Consider the following 15,841-nt stretch of genomic DNA (forward strand, 5'->3'; position numbering starts at 1 on the left):
TAACCCATTAGAAAGTCTGAATATCTGGGAAGCCCCAGTACAGTTACACCTCTTATCGATTGGCAAAAGAATCCACTTTACACTCTAATCTAATACCTCCACGTTCTGAAAAGCTTTTAAACTCTAGAGGAAGTCAACTTAAAGAGGGTGCAAACTAAGAAAGATTGAGAGAAAAAATATTTCAGGGTGACAGCCGACTGAAAAATGCATGAAGCTGCTGAAAGACTGTGAGCCTCCTTTCTTCTCTCAGTCTGCTAAAAACATCAGGAGTACTGAGATCTGTACAGAGCAGGTTTTTGGAATAAAACATGCTTCCAGAAAACAATTCACTGCATTAGAAAAGAAGAAGACTCTCTAAATATCAGGGTTTCCTTTTGTTGACTTTTATTTAATAGCAAGTTGAGTAAGCATCATACAAGATGGACCAAATACACAAAATGATCAACTAACGTAGCAAATCTGTGTGTGGATGTGAAAATGTCTTCAACTAAAGTTGCTTAGTGTCAATTTATGCTTCTTTTTTTTAATCTTATTAACAATTGTTTCAAAGCAATACGTCCATTCCAACAATCACCATAGAGAGCATGTTACAAACTTAATAAAAGAGATTGATTCATGTCTTGTCTCGTAAAGTGATCTAAAATTGCTCAATAGAAAAGTTCACAACCACAACATGACTCACCCTCTAATAACAAAGTCGGAAAATAACCTTTTAAATACAAACGGCTTCCACACCTGTTCATCAGTGGCTCTACAGGTAAAAAAATAACTGCATGGTGAACAGATGTCAAATGAGCTAAATTAGCCTCCAATGTTAAAAATATACTGAGGAACGGCTTCAAGAATAATTGACTTTTTTGTACAAGCTTTTTAAAAATCAAGACCCTCATTAATACGTAGAATCGGTGGAATGCATAAATTATATCTGAAGAATTACCGTGGATGTGTTGGACAAGCAGCAACTAAAAGGCTTCACAGGTACCTTTGCTGGTAAAGTATTCCTACCGGGTAGAGTGTGCATTTTAAACTCTTCTGGTAAACCTATGAAAACCTCAAGGTATCATCTGAGCTGGCGTCGAGGACTGCAGGGGGGAGGCGGGGGAAGCAGAAGACGGAGAGATCAAAACAGTTTGATGATGCTCTCCCTGGACTTGCCGACTCCGACCCACTTCACTGAAATGAGAAGACGCAGGGACCAAAATTCGATTGGCAGGTTTTGGCAAAGCGAACAAAGACGTTGGCTGCAGTTTCCATCCCCATTAAACTAAAGTATCTCTTTACAAACCTGGCACTTGCAGGAAGTCCTCGATGAACCGAATGTAATTTTGAGCCTGCACCGGAAGCTCCTCGAAACTCCGAGCCGTCTCCGTGCTGCAGCACCAGCCGGGCAACGTTTCGTATTCCACTTTCACTTGTGTCAAAACGTCCATGTTTGCTGCAAAAGAAGCATCGTTCAGATAAAAATCAGTCCTGGGAAATCCAGCGCACCGGCCCACAAAAACCCACTGAGCAAAAAGAAATGATAACATGCTGTTTTTGTGCAGCTCTGGTGCCATTTTAAACAGAGGAGACCCTTCTGATTCATTAACTGATTCAACTTCTTCTATTTGGCAGTACAAACAGAGATGAAGAAGATAAAGCTGCGCCTGAACAGATTTTGACAAACTCAGGATGTTGCACTTCTAGCTGGAAAAAAAAAAGCCGATCCATGTGAAATAAAGCCCCCCCCCCCCCCCCCCCATTCACATGAAACCAGATTCTTTTCAGTAATTATATTTCTGTCAATAAAGCTGGAGTAGGCAACATGTTTCTAGGCATCTCTAACAAAAAAAAGAAGAAAAGAAAAATCTATAATAACTTTTCAGCATATTGTTGTTTAAGTGGTCTGAGTAGGAAATGTGCAAATGTAGCCTGCTAAGGGCCATAGCAGGAGATCAGGTGAATAACAAGTGAGATGTGAGATACAGGCACGATGGATGTAAGCAGAGAGCAGCCACCTCGGAGAGCATTGTTCAAATCCTGTGTGAAGGAGCACAGTTGTGTTTTTTCTGTCCCAGCGGTCTGGATAACTGACCAGCCATAAACAATCAAAGACTTAAAAATGTCACGCGATCAACTGTTAGACTCAAATGTATAAGGATAGCACTATTCTGAAGAATGTGTACATCCTCATATCTTTTTACACTGTTGTGACACTTGTTTCAGAATTTATTGAGTCACAGAAACACTAAATCCTGACTTTAAGCTCTAAACTGGACTCAATTTGTTCTTTCGAACCGTTGCATTTATACCATTTTTCTACAGATCTAGAAAACCTTGTGGGAACGTCCTACCTGGAAAACTTGGCAGAGGTTGTCCATTAACCTTATATGCCACTGCCACTTTAATCTCAGGCAGCGTGTCCAAAATGTCCAGCTTCGTCAGAGCAATTCTGCAGAAAGAATTTGTGTTCAGCTTTGATCACAACACAAAGAGCACATGGTGAAACTTGCTTCTAAACATAGCAACGATGCCAGTAATTACATCAGCCAGCGAGGGAAATATTCTGAAATCGTTTGAATGTTCCTTACGCAGAGAAGCCATTGACCATGTGGGCATATCTGACCAAAATCAGGTCCAGCCAACCACAACGCCTTCTTCTGCCCGTGGTCACACCGAACTCTCTGCCTCTACTCTGTAACAGATTCCCGGTCTCCTGCGGAGCAAGAAAGAGACACAAAGTCTGAGTTTAAAGAGGGGAAAAAAAACTATAAATAAATGGGAAGCATATTCCTTGATTTCAAGAGGCAATCACACCAATACTGCCTGCTCTGATAACTTTATTTTGTACAGAAAGTCAGATAAGCATATATTCATCTCTAGTAACACCTGCTTGCACACTCCACTGTCATGCTCTCTACAGTACCGGGTATTTGCTGTAATCTGGGGGATCTGAATTGACGCAAGTTTGGCCACAATCATGCGTCTGTAACATCAGGTTGGCAGCTGACCACAGAGGCTGAGCAACTGATGATGTTACAATCCATATTGGACACACAGTAGAAACTGCAGGAAGTAACTAGGATTTTTTTAAAAACACACAAAAAAACAATTTCTGTCTTTTTACTCACGTTATCCTGTTCTGTTGGAAACGCACCAACACCCACACGGGTGGTGTATGCTTTGACAACGCCGTACACTCGGCCAACGTAGGACGGAGGCACCCCGAGTCCAGTGCATACGCCTCCAACAGTGCAGTTAGAAGATGTCACGAAAGGATACGTGCCTGAACAGAAAAACACCTGTTAATGTGAGGAAGCAAAAAAACCAAATACAAAACACAACACGTTCATAATCTCAACTCAAATATTTAAAAACCTGTAGATGCTCACCAAAGTCAATATCCAGGAGAGCAGCGTTGGCTCCCTCCACCAGGATTTTCTTACTGGGTCCAGTAAGAGCTTTGTGCATGAAGTACACCCCGTCAGTTACCAGAGGACGCAGTCTCTCTGTGTATTCCTGAGAACACACACAAAAATATTACTTGTTTACACTTCCACATAGAACAGAGGTCGGGTCAGACGGTCTCTGAAAGCTGATTTTCTTTGAATAAGCTGACCCTCATAACAAAAGGTTTAAACAGCAGAGGAGTGGGGCTACTCTGCTCACAGCTAGCCTTACCACTGTTAATGTCACCTGTGTTTTTCCGGCTATGAATACAGTGAATATAAGAACTCCCAGTAACATAGGCAGCTAAATGAAATTCAGCCATCATTAACCTTTATACCTGTGATTTTTCCTCTTGTGACGTAGGCCCAACACCAATACCTGAGCCATATAATACCATGAAATACCTCTATGTGATGAGCAGATCTCACCTTCAACTGTTCCAGTTCGCTGTCGATGTCGACATTAAGGTTTGGGTACATGGTGCGAAAATGTTCCGCCAGCATGCGAAACCTGCAAAACATGACGAGCAGGACAGATTATTACTTAGACACGTTAATGCATGTTTATGTGGAGCCTGTCTTTATGCAGCTGTGCTTCCACTCATTAGAGTTTTAACCTGACACACAGGAAAGAACGACTAAGTTACATAAGGTTTCCATAAAAGCTTTTTCAGCTATTTTCCATAGATGGGTGCTGCCACCTGCTGGTAGGAGATTACATAAACTGACAATAACTGGACTAATGTGTTATAACACCTCATGTTTTGTCTGTGAGTTGTTCCATTTTATTAAAATCCTTAAAATGTATGCCTAAACTTGCCATCTGACCAATCTATGATTCAAAGTCACTTAAATAGCATTCCTGTCGGCAGCCACGTTATCACGTTATGGTGAGGTGATAAGACTGTGTGCAACATGAGGTAGAGGAAAAACAAAGCGCTTACTTCTCCTCAAAAACTTTGAAATCTGAGACGAGGTCACAGACTCGCAGACCGTTCCGGGCGGCTTTCGAGGAGTAGGCAGGACCGATGCCCTTCTTAGTGGTCCCTAAACTGAAGCACAAACAAACACAACAAAGTCCATTAGGAAATAAATAAACACAAAATCATCCCCAGTCTTTAATACTGTTATACTGCATGCTATTATTAACAGTCATTTTTGATTTACTTTTTCCCTTCTTGCTGCTGCCTCTGCTGCTCCTGGATTCCATCAACAGCTTGATGGAAGTTGAACACTACAGGAGGACAAACGGGACTGTCAATAAGAACATGTGTGTTACTCAAACCTTTGAGGAGAAACTCTTACTCACCGATGTGGGCGCGATCTGAAATCTTTAATCTTTCCTCCCATCCTTGTAATCCTGCACAGGAAACAACAATTCACATGGTGCAATGACTTTACTGCAGGAAGCATCTGTTTTCTCTTCTTCTGCATTATTATTGATGCGCGCGCGCACACACACACACACACACACACTAAAACATTTGCTTCATGAAAAGCATAAGACCACTGAACTAGTGAGATGTTAAATGTTGAGAGTGAGAGGTGAGACAAGAGCATGGTTACCACTTTGCTGTCTCACATCTTCGTTTAACACTCAGTAAACTTTATAGGCCTTTTCCACTAGAACCTACTCGGGTCGGATCTGTTTTCAGGGTTTTCCATTAGGTGCCAGGTACTTTTTTAGTACCTGCTTGGCCAGGGTTTCCAGGCAATCTGAGACAATCCGAAATTGTGACATCAGGCTGCACGCCACCAACTGGCTAGTAAGTGGCATCAGAGTCATGAGAGTGTCTCCTTAATGAAAATCAAAACTGTCATTTTTGAAACCTGACAACAAGTGAAATGGTTACACAGAAGAACACTGATCACAGAGCCTGACAAAAAAGCCACAGACTGAGCAGCAGGTATACCATCGCCTCCACGTGCTCCTTTGTTGTGGCATTCGTGTCACATATAAATGACATCACGAGACTCTCGATCACGTTGCTATAACGACCCCCCGCACATTAAGTGGTACTCAATTGTAATGGAAAATGAGTGAAACAGAGTTGAGATGAGCCACGTCAAGTCGAGCTGAGAAGGTACTAGTGGAAAAGGGGTATTGGTGAACTGAGGACACCCACTGCACTATTTCTGAAACGCTGTCAGCCAGTTTGGAGCCTCCTAATTTCAATAAGCTCTAAATGTTTTCAGATCTGTTAGGAAGGCCAGTTTTATCTCCCAGCCTCTTGCTACGAAAGTCATGCTGCTGGAATACATGCAGCATGTGCTTTGACAGCATCTTGCTTCAACATCCAAGGCCTTTCGTGAAAAATCTTATTTAATGCTGATCTTATTCAGCATTAAATAGGGAGAGATACTCATACCATCACAGATACCAGTTTATTATCTAAATGATGGCATTCCCTGTGTATCTGCAATTTTGAAAACTGGCAAAAGTTACAAAAAAAAAAAATCACTCTGGGAAACTGTTTTTATAGCCAGAAATGTTACTAATTAATGTAGCTGGTTGTGAAATAAGCAAGTTAATTAGTACAATGCTGTTTTTAATATTACACAACACCATCTCACCGTTTCAAATCCAAAATAAGGATATATATTTTTCCAAAAACAAAGATATATAAGGGGTCGGTCTCACTCTTATTTATTTTTTAAATATTATATAATGCCATTTTACAATACGTCCCAGTTTTATTTTAATAATACAAATATCTTTTTTTTTGGGGGGGGGGGTTTAAATCTACCCTGAAATGATCCTTTATGCTGTGACACTGTACCTTTGCCTTTACGCAGATTCTTTTCGGCCTCCTCAAACAGACCCGGCAGGTGTATCACCACTCCGTTACCTGTAAGGTGAAACTGAACTTTTAACAAGCCTCGTATAACTCATCTTATACACTTTAGCATCAAGTGTTCCAGTGTGGGAAACAAACTGCTCATGTTTTCCCTCAGCTTTTGTTTGGATGACATCTCAGTGCACCCCCTCTCCCAGTTTCCTGTTTTTACAGTAAGCCTACTGGAAACAAAAGCTATTAAAAGCATGACATCCAAACAAAACATACAACAAAGAGACGAGGAATGTTTTTAAGCACAACAGCACACTGTACATGGTTTAATTCCTGTGGCTGTAAAACTGCATTGACTAGGAGGTCTTTTTATTATCTAGACGAGCCCTAATAACACAGGATCTGGGTCATGTCCTTAACTGCGTGAAACAGACAGACTGATAAGACTGTCTGCATATGTCTGACGTTCATTCTGATAAAGGTGATTAATGCGTTATGACATCTTCATCACGCTTCACCATCAACAAGACTTTCAAAACTCAAGGCTCGTCCTTACCAATGAAAGAGATGGCCTTCTTGTTGAGCACCCCACTGGGCAGCAGATGGAAGTCGTACTCCACAGAATCCACAACCACGGTGTGACCTGCATTGTTTCCTCCCTGTGAACACAACATAACATCCATAACCTGCTCACAGCATAAGACCGATACAATGTTGTGTTGTGGTAAAACATGTTCAATGTGAACAAAGGGTTAAAAGCTCCTGTTCCTGTAGGGGCTATGTGGCTTTAACAAAGTAAACAATCGCACTTTTTTTTCGTAGGTGCGTCATTCCATTATATAATGTCATGTTCACGGTCATTTGTCTAACTCTGTAAAACTGTATGGATTTCGAAGCACCACATTAGATTACAAACGACAGAACTTAGGTAGCAGTGCTCGTTAGCGCCATAGCAGCTCTACATCCGGGGAGGTCAGCCAAGGTTGTTGACGTCGGTCATGAATATTTAACGGCAGCTAAACGGTGACGAGCCCCGCGTTATATTCACAACACGATTTAAGCCCAAGAAAAGTGTAAGAAGTGATGTGTTTAAGGGTAAAAGGCGACAAAAGATCGACAGCGTAGCTTGGTACCTGGCACCTGCACACAATATCCGCATCCATGGCGAGTAAGTCCACTACTTTGCCTTTTCCTTCGTCTCCCCACTGCGCTCCGAGCACGACGGTCACTTTGTTCTGCGGCTCCTTCGGAGTCCTGAGTGGGTGCTCCTGCGGGACACCCTCCCGCGGTCGCTTAACGACCGGTTCCCCGTTCAGGGACGTGGTCTCCCGACCGTTAATGTTAGCCATGCTGCTTTCGGATGCCATGCTGCTGCCCGTCTTCCCGCAAACCGGAAAATCGTATTGGCGCGTTGTCTCGTCTACGGGAAGTGCTCGACTTCCGCTTTACGGGACATCCTCTTTTAGATTTACTTTTTCTTCCCCCTGAATATAAAACATACGTGTTCACACATAATTATTATCACTATCTATCATGTCGATTTATGCTGACTAACTGCTATATAAGCGCCTTGTCGGTCTGTTAAATTGCTTTTTTTGTCTAATTTAAAGGTAACACACTTACTGATCTCCACTTCCGCTATCAAAGTTTTTTTTTTTCAACATTCGCGATTTTCTTTTTAGTGTATTCTGGGTTTTTTTACTTTCATTTTATTGTATTTAACTCGGCAGTTGGTAATTTGAGTAATAAATTAAAGTTCCCTTTTAAAACTGCAATAGAGAGCAATTCAGTCAGAGGCACAGCAGAGGGCACCAGTGAGCAAGTCATATGAGAACACTGAAAGACTAAATTAATTATTTACGTTGTTGCACTGTCAGTATCTACGAAGCTGTGTTTTTAAAAGAAGAAAAACGCAATAATAAATCTAAAAAATACAGCAAACCTAGGTTCCTATTTTTGTTCTATAAAGACAGTACATGCATGTGTCTGATCTGCCACAGGGAAACTTACATTGTTGAAATAATAAATAAATAAAATCGCGCCAACGTTGGTTTGATGTCAGGAAGGATAGCTGGACGTTATCCACAATAAAATCTTACACATATGTTTAAGAGATAGCATATTGTGTTGGCTCAGTGTGACTGCTGTCAGAGAATATTGAAAATCCCGCGCGCTGCTTGCTTCATTCCTTAAGTCAAAATGGCGGATGTTGTAAAGTGGCTCGTTGTGCTGTGACTTCCCAAAGACTAATATAGAGGTATTTTACTACAACAGAGATCCATACAGAAGTTTACAGCACGAAATTCACACTGGATTCATTTCAGCCTGTGTGACAACCCCCCCTCACATAAGCCACCCCAAAAGAGCAGGAGTTCACTGATCAACCACCACATTCAGACTCTAATATTGTAAAACCCCACACCTGCCGTTTGCTGTGGTGCTTGGCACAGACCCTTTGGATCCTTATGTTGTGGGGTGGGGACTGTGTGGACTGAGCTAGTTCCAGCAGGTCTCACAAAAAGCTCGCTCAGAATCTGGAGAGTTTGTAGGCTGTGAATCGATTTCTTTTTGTGCCCTGCTGCTGGGGGATGGCTCTGTTGGGGAGTGCATGATTGTCAGGATAGTCTGCAACACTGTGGTAGTAGGCACTCCAGCTCATGTCACTGTTAGTTTCTTGCTGCACATATCAGTTCAACTATCAACAGGAACAAACAGGTGCACTACATGCAGTACCCTGAAGTTTATTTTTCTCGTGTACAAGTTTAAATACTTCCATATATTTTAAATATATATATTCATACCAATCATTTTGCACAGTTTGTCCAATACTCTACTACTGCAGATGTAGCCATTTTCATTTTAATGATGTAAGTGAAGTATTTAAAAAGAAAAAAATATAATATATGCTTTTTGGAATTTATACGTGTCAGTATTTATCTCTTGCTGAAGTGTTAGGCACCATGTGAGGTTAGTATAACTGTAATTTGCTGGCAATATGCTTGCATAACGGCAATAAAGATCATTAATCTTCCCACATCTGTCTTATCTGTGCAACACTGTGCAGCACAGGAACAACAACATTTCTTTTAAGCAGGAATTTCTCTGATCATCACTACATCATAACCCCCTGATAAAAACAGGCAGAGCTGATGGTTGCTTACCTTTTTACCTCAGTTAAAGTCAAACGAGACTTCTGCACTGCCTCACACTGTATTATGAGGAGCAGTTGAAGATGGCTGAATGTCATGAACACACAAACTCTCTGATAAGAATTCACTGTGTTTTATTTATTAACAATATCCATTACAATATTTAACAGTCCCACGAACATGCAACATATTTAAAATAGTGAATTACTGATGCAACGGTGCATTCAAGAAGTGAGCATCCTTTGTTTAAGGATGATTATTATAATAATACATTTGCCTGGAGGTTGTATTTTAATTAAGAGGACATTATATAGCTCCCTGCCACATTATATATTATGAAGACATTCATTATATAATTTCCAATATGGAAATCGCTGATTTATGACAGGTTTTTTAGTAGGGTTAAATTTATCTGCACTACTTGTTGCCAGTTTCATTTACAGGCATGCAGACACATCAGGTTCTGCAGTGGTCCAGTGTCACATCAGCACTTTTGTACTGAGCTTACTTCCTCTTTGCAGTTAGTATCATTGTCCTGTAATGATTAGTAGATCATAAATATATTCGTGCAATATGCTGGCGCACTTTGAGGGTGAGCTCATCATTTACAATTTCACTGTTTGAGGTTACAGGTGGTTATTTGAATAGACCATCAGTGCAAAATGACAGACTCGCTGAGCAACACAATAAGGCTTTATTCACCATATATGCTTTTCTTCAGCAATGCCATCTTTAAAAAAAATCACAAAAAAGTCACAGTTTATTTATTAGTGAAGGCACGTGGGAGATAAAACAGTCGTGTACCTGTACACGCTCAGCAGGACGAACGCGGCAGTGGCCTACAGAACTGACAGGCAGAGGCTGGAAATCACTGGCTGTCAATTCATAGGTCATCACCTTGTGCCCCATCTCTCTTTAGCTACATACCAATCTTTCAAAGATGTAGTAACACACACTCACAAAAAAAGCAGAAGGGAAAATAAAAGCAATTGCGTGCTGGCTTCTTGTCGTCTTTGGTAGATCTCTGCAAGTAACAGCACCTCCACTGGAACAGACACAGCTTCCACATGGAGTTGCTGTTACATCCAGCAAGCACCAGAAGGCTCGTCGCCGATGATAAACAGCACGAGGCACGCCGCTTGGACTGATGAACAAACCTGTCTTTGGATCAGGGTCCAGTTTATTGAAGAGGAGAGAAGCACCAAAAGAGAGCCCAGAGGTAGACTCAGCATTTGGACTCAGAGGCAGCTGCTTTAGTAAGAGAGGAGTCTCCTCTTGCAAGTGACTTTGACCTGGCAATTTCCTCCTCCCAGTTTTTATAACCTGAAGTAAACGGCATCATTGCTCACGCTGCTCCAACAGCATGTCCAAAGGGCCAAGGCCTGTAGAGATAACACAGATTTTATGGCAGCTGTCAACATGAGGGCTTTCAATGTGTGAGTAAAAGGGTGTGTCTGACCTGTGTACCTGCTATCCTAGCATTTCCTGCTTACGCCTAAATGAGTCTTCTAATAACTATCAAGTTCTTACTAAGTAATTATGAGGATAAATCTCAAACGTCAGATTACCCAGTTTGACTTTAATCAAGTTGATTTTAGGTCTTGAAGTAAACGCAAGTAAAAGTAAGTTTCTTTTTCACCCTGCCTTGTTCAGCTTGCAGGGTTATGTCTGTGTAGACTTTGCCTTGTAGTAAAACTGCACAGAAAAAACAAAACAAAAGAAAAACAGAACAATAAAGCAATTCAAAGACCAGCAGTTACACTTAGACCAGCTGCTGTGCTTGTACTTGGTTTGTTTTAATTGTTTTGAATGAATCAATCAGACTGCACTAAATTGCTTTCAAGCAGACACATTAGCGTTCATTTGAAAACAACATGTGTCTCTTCTGATCACTGATCCAAACAACGATCCAGTGCTTACACTACATTTAGTTATGTTCTGAAGATATAAACGTAGGAAGGATGAAGCTGGGTCTTGCCTGGTCATCGCTTGGTTTTGTTTTGTTATTGTGACTGAAAAAACAAACAAAAAATAAGTCATACTCACCTTCTCGCTCAACGGGGCACAGTGGATTTCGCAGAGGAGGCCAAAGGTTTGAGCAGCAGGGTGTCGTGACACACAGAGCCAGCGCTGGGAGCAGCAGAAAGCGGGTTACAGCCAAGACGAGTAGAAACTCAGCACACGGGACCGAGACAGGTGAAGTCACACCTTCGTGGATACTGACAGTGCATGTTTTGTTTTTTTAAGACGTAAATGTCAGCAGTGACAGCGGAGAAATGGCAACGAAGCAGAGCGGCCAGTTTATGAGATCAGGAGTTGGTGCAAAGTTAATTATTATACTCGCAGTAAATATTTAACAGGCCCAGCGCCCGGCCCCTCTGTCCAACATCCTGATTCCACACTGAGTGGCACGGAGGGTAGGGCCAGTGTCAAGCACATCTCTTTTGTCGCCCTGCACAAAATATGTATTCACTGCCTCAAATGGCCTGCAAAATAAAATAAAAAACGAAACCCTCAGAGAACTGGGCTTTCTCTGAGTTTGAAAAAGTTCAGCTTTTGTGAGCCTCTATCTTAAAGGATTGTTTTAACAATAGTAGTAGTAACAATAGTAGGATGGGGTGCAATGTAGATTTACCGTTTTTCTCATATATGCGTACAAACACACACACACACACACCTAAGCACACTTAGTGGAATAAGCAGCTATGTAGCTGAGAAGTATGAAGCAATAGCAAGAGGGATCAAAATACTGTGGAGTGTAGCAACAGAGCCAGGCTGAACAACAGGACAATAAAAGGCAGATTGAACGGTGCATTAAAGATTGGAAGAGGGCACTTTGATGCATTGGGGTGGGGGTGGGGGGTTACATCACCCTGAATTATAAATTTAAAAAACAGCACGACATGTGACACAAGGCACTGATACTAAAAGTAGCACACAGTAACACAGTGTTTAGTGATGCTTTAAAGTAGCTGCTCAACACGTGCAAGTACAACCACATCTCCGAATGAGGTTGAGATATTGTGTAAAAGTGGTATTGCATTCAACGTAAAAACAGCACAAAGAGAATTTGATTTGGTTCAGTTTAATTCATCTCAGATGTTGTTCCTGGGATCTGCTGAGCTAGGCGAGTGGCTTCAGCAGATCCCAGAAGAGTGCAGTGCCCTCAAGCTCCCAGGCCTCTGGTGGAGGACCTGAGCTTGAAAGGATAAAGACCGGCTGCAGGGCCAAGAGGGGAAATCTTTTTTCAAAAAATATATATAGCACCAAACCAGTGCCTCGGATTACTTTACTTTGTAAAGTAAGGATCTTAACCCAACAATCAGACGACCCTCAGTGAGTAAGCACTTGGCGACAGCGGGAAGGAAAAACTCCCTTTTAACAGGAAGAAACCTCTGTTTGTAGTGGCTGTCCTGTAATGCCACGTATTTCTGAAAAACAAAAAAGGTGTTCATCGGTTCAGCTCAGACATACATGTCTATATCTTGATAAATATATGTATACAAAAATATTAATAACTAAAAAATACATTTGCTGAAATTAAGAGGCTTGAGCTGTGTGTGACATGGTTAACTGTCAATATCTAATGCTTTCCCAGTGTCTTGTTGCCCTTGTCACAACGTTTCTCGAATGTGATGCTTGAGTGAAAGTCAAAATGACCTTTTATACTTTTCCCTCAGCAGTTAAATGTTGCACTATATGCTCTAAATACAGAGTTTAAATAATGCAAAGCACTGTTTTTACTTCAGTTACACACTGTCCCAGATCTTTTCAAAGACAGGCTCGTAATTCACACTCACATCCCCTGCATTTTTCCATCCAATTTTACTTGATTAATGACTTAATACCTTTTATGACATCTAACAAGGGAAAACAATCTTGTTATGGTTACCGATCAGATTCATATTAAGGCCCAGTGATGATCAGCAGGAAAAGCAGCTGGTGCTCTGCTGTTTTTCTCCTCCTTTCACAGGAGCCACTGTTTTAATGTTCCCGCTATGCAAAACACAGCGCAAACTCCCTGAAAAAAGTAAAAGCAAAAGTGTATCAATCATTTTTTATTTTAAGTAATGGCATTTTGTGCCTCTTTTATTCATGCACTTGGCCTATCTTATCTCAGACGTTCAAGAGATTGCTCCACCTGAGTGCAGAGTCCAGTGTCTCTAAGAGGGAGAATATGTGCACAGCATTAATCTTCCACACTGATAAGTCGTTTCTTGTTCCTCTGAATCGACTTTGGTCATAATCATTTGAGGTGCAATTTAAAGCAGATAGCAACATCAGTTTACTGAGCATAAAATGATCTCATGTACAAGTTCACATGCAGACCTCCAATCTTAGCTAAGATTGGAGGTCTGCATGTGAACTTGTACATGAGATCATTTTATGCTCAGTTTTATGCTGAGATTGGTGTGGTGAGGAGAGTGATCTCACTTCAGAAATGATTGACTCCATCGGGGTTATTGATGTTCTTTCAATTGTGCCAGTTTTTCTTACGAATATGTCAGATTTTAAAAGAAAATACGTAGCTCTGGGTTCGAATGCCTCCTTTTGATTTGTTTTCTCTTTGTTAAATCTGGACTAGGTTTTACAGTTTGATATCTTGCTTTAGGTTAATTACCCTCAGAGTTTTTCTGGACTTTGATCGACTTGTGCCAAACATGTGACAAGCCCCGGAACAGCCGGAGAACTGCACGAAAAGGTTCTGAAAACCTTTTGCTTATTTATCTCCCTACTATGACTCACAGTTTCTCTTATGTTCCAGAGTTTAGCTTATTTCTGCTTCTTATCTGTGTACTTCCTGCTCCTTTGGAAGGTGGCAAAGCTCAGTTGGACAAAGGCGACATCTGCTACTTCAGTGGCCCAATCAGGGTTTGAAACAGCATTCAAATAAAATCAGATTAGCGTTTATGGCCTGTTTGACCATTGTCCACCAAATCTGATCAAACCTCGCCACACAGATCTAGATTAGTGTTACACTCCTAAAACAGAACACCCAGTGCACACTGTGTACTGCTCTAACTATACTATATGTTTTTAAATGCTGACTGATACTCATTTAGTCATTAATATTTAATGATACTTTAAGTGGCTTCAAAAGTGTTATTAGGTCTTGAATGAACTTGGATTATTTTATAACAGATTTTAAACCTAAAGAATGCACATGTAAAGAATAATGTATTCTAATTATTTTTATTATATTTATTTGTTGATTCAGCGCATGCTATGTCTAGACTGCATATGAAGATGGTGACCACTTCTTGGTCTAAAAAATGAAGCCATTAGCCTTGAATTGTCTCAAACCTGCATTATTCGTAAATGGCCAGCAGGGGGCGACTCTTCTGGTTGCAACATTTGTGACCTCAGTAAACTCTACGTTGACTTCATGGACTCAGTCCATCCATCCATCTATCTATCCATTCATCCATTCATCCATTCATCCATCCATCCATCCATCCATCCATTTTCCTCTGCTTGTCCGGGGTTGGGTCATGGGGACAGCAGCCTAAGCAAAGAAGCCAAGACCTCCCTCTCCCCGGCCAACCCCTCCAGCTTGTCCAGAGGAATACCAAGACATTCCCAGGCCAGCCGAAATATATAACCTCTTTCCAGTGTAGCCTGAGTCTGCCCTCGGGGCTCCTCCTGCTGGGACATGCCGGAACACCTCACCTGGGAGGTGCCCAGAAGCCAGGCATCTTTGTCAGGTGCCTAAACCTGGTTCCTTTCGATATGGAGGAGTAGCGGCTCTACTCTGAGCCCCTCCCAGTTGGCTGAGCTCGCCCTATCTCTAAGGGAGAGGCCAGCCATCCTTCAGAGAAAGCTCATTTCTGCTCCTTGTATACCACTACCCACAGCTCGTGACCATAAGTGAGGGTAGGGACGTAGTTTGACCGGTAAATCGAGAGCTTTGCTTTTACGCTCAGCTCTTCACCACGATGGACCAGTATAGCGTCTACATCACTGCAGCCGCAGCACCAATCCGTCTTTTGATCTCCCGCCCACCTCTCCCCTCACTTGTGAACAAGACCCTCAGATATTTAAGCTCCTCCACTCGGGGCAGAAACTTGTCCCAACGCAGAGTGGGCTGAGACCTGTTGCCTCAGATTTGCAGGTGCTGATTCTCATTCCCACCACTTCACACCTGGCTGCGAACCACTCCAGTGTGAGTTGGAGGCCATCACCTGATAAAGCCAACAGAACCACATCATCTGCAAAAGGCAGAGATTAGATTCTGAGACCACCTAAGTGGAAGCCTTCCACTACTTAGCTACACCTAGTAATTCTGTCCCTGGTGAAGTCCAACACCCACTGGGAACGAGTCTGACTTGTTGCCGGTGATGTGGACCAAGCTCTTGCAACGGTTGTGTAAGGATCAAATGGCTCATAGCAACTTCCACGACAGGCACCGACCACCTTGTGGCCGCAGCTCAGTGCAGCAGATTAAGCAATTTAACGTGGTCCATTCAGACTCAAT

The 15,841-nt window shown here is 41.9% G+C and overlaps 1 protein-coding gene across 1 annotated transcript; it reads right to left on the reverse strand.

The window, feature by feature from the left end:
* Positions 1-371: 371 nt before the first annotated feature.
* Positions 372-7,629, reverse strand: adssl (adenylosuccinate synthase, like). The gene is made up of 13 exons (XM_063487862.1): positions 7,351-7,629; positions 6,774-6,876; positions 6,209-6,277; positions 4,738-4,788; positions 4,596-4,662; positions 4,373-4,480; positions 3,858-3,939; positions 3,372-3,498; positions 3,111-3,265; positions 2,571-2,695; positions 2,334-2,431; positions 1,286-1,435; positions 372-1,173 (listed from the first exon to the last, which is right to left on the reverse strand). Exons 1-13 carry the CDS (start codon positions 7,582-7,584, stop codon positions 1,121-1,123), a joined length of 1,422 nt encoding a protein of 473 aa, XP_063343932.1. The 5' UTR covers positions 7,585-7,629; the 3' UTR covers positions 372-1,120.
* Between the last annotated feature and the right edge of the window lie 8,212 nt (positions 7,630-15,841).

This window comes from Pelmatolapia mariae, linkage group LG10_11 (genome assembly GCF_036321145.2).
Source record: "Pelmatolapia mariae isolate MD_Pm_ZW linkage group LG10_11, Pm_UMD_F_2, whole genome shotgun sequence".
Taxonomy (NCBI): domain Eukaryota; kingdom Metazoa; phylum Chordata; class Actinopteri; order Cichliformes; family Cichlidae; genus Pelmatolapia; species Pelmatolapia mariae.

What these genes read in the sequence shown, in the direction of transcription:
- adssl (XM_063487862.1), bottom strand. Translation starts at nt 7,584, where the DNA reads ATGGCATCCGAAAGCAGCATGGCTAACATTAACGGTCGGGAGACCACG. An exon ending in GAATCTGCGTAAAGGCAAAG is followed by an intron (nt 4,789 to 6,208) that starts GTACAGTGTCAC and finishes TTTCCTGTGCAG; the next exon opens with GATTACAAGGATGGGAGGAA. An exon ending in CAGCAGCAAGAAGGGAAAAA is followed by an intron (nt 4,481 to 4,595) that starts GTAAATCAAAAA and finishes TTTGTGCTTCAG; the next exon opens with TTTAGGGACCACTAAGAAGG.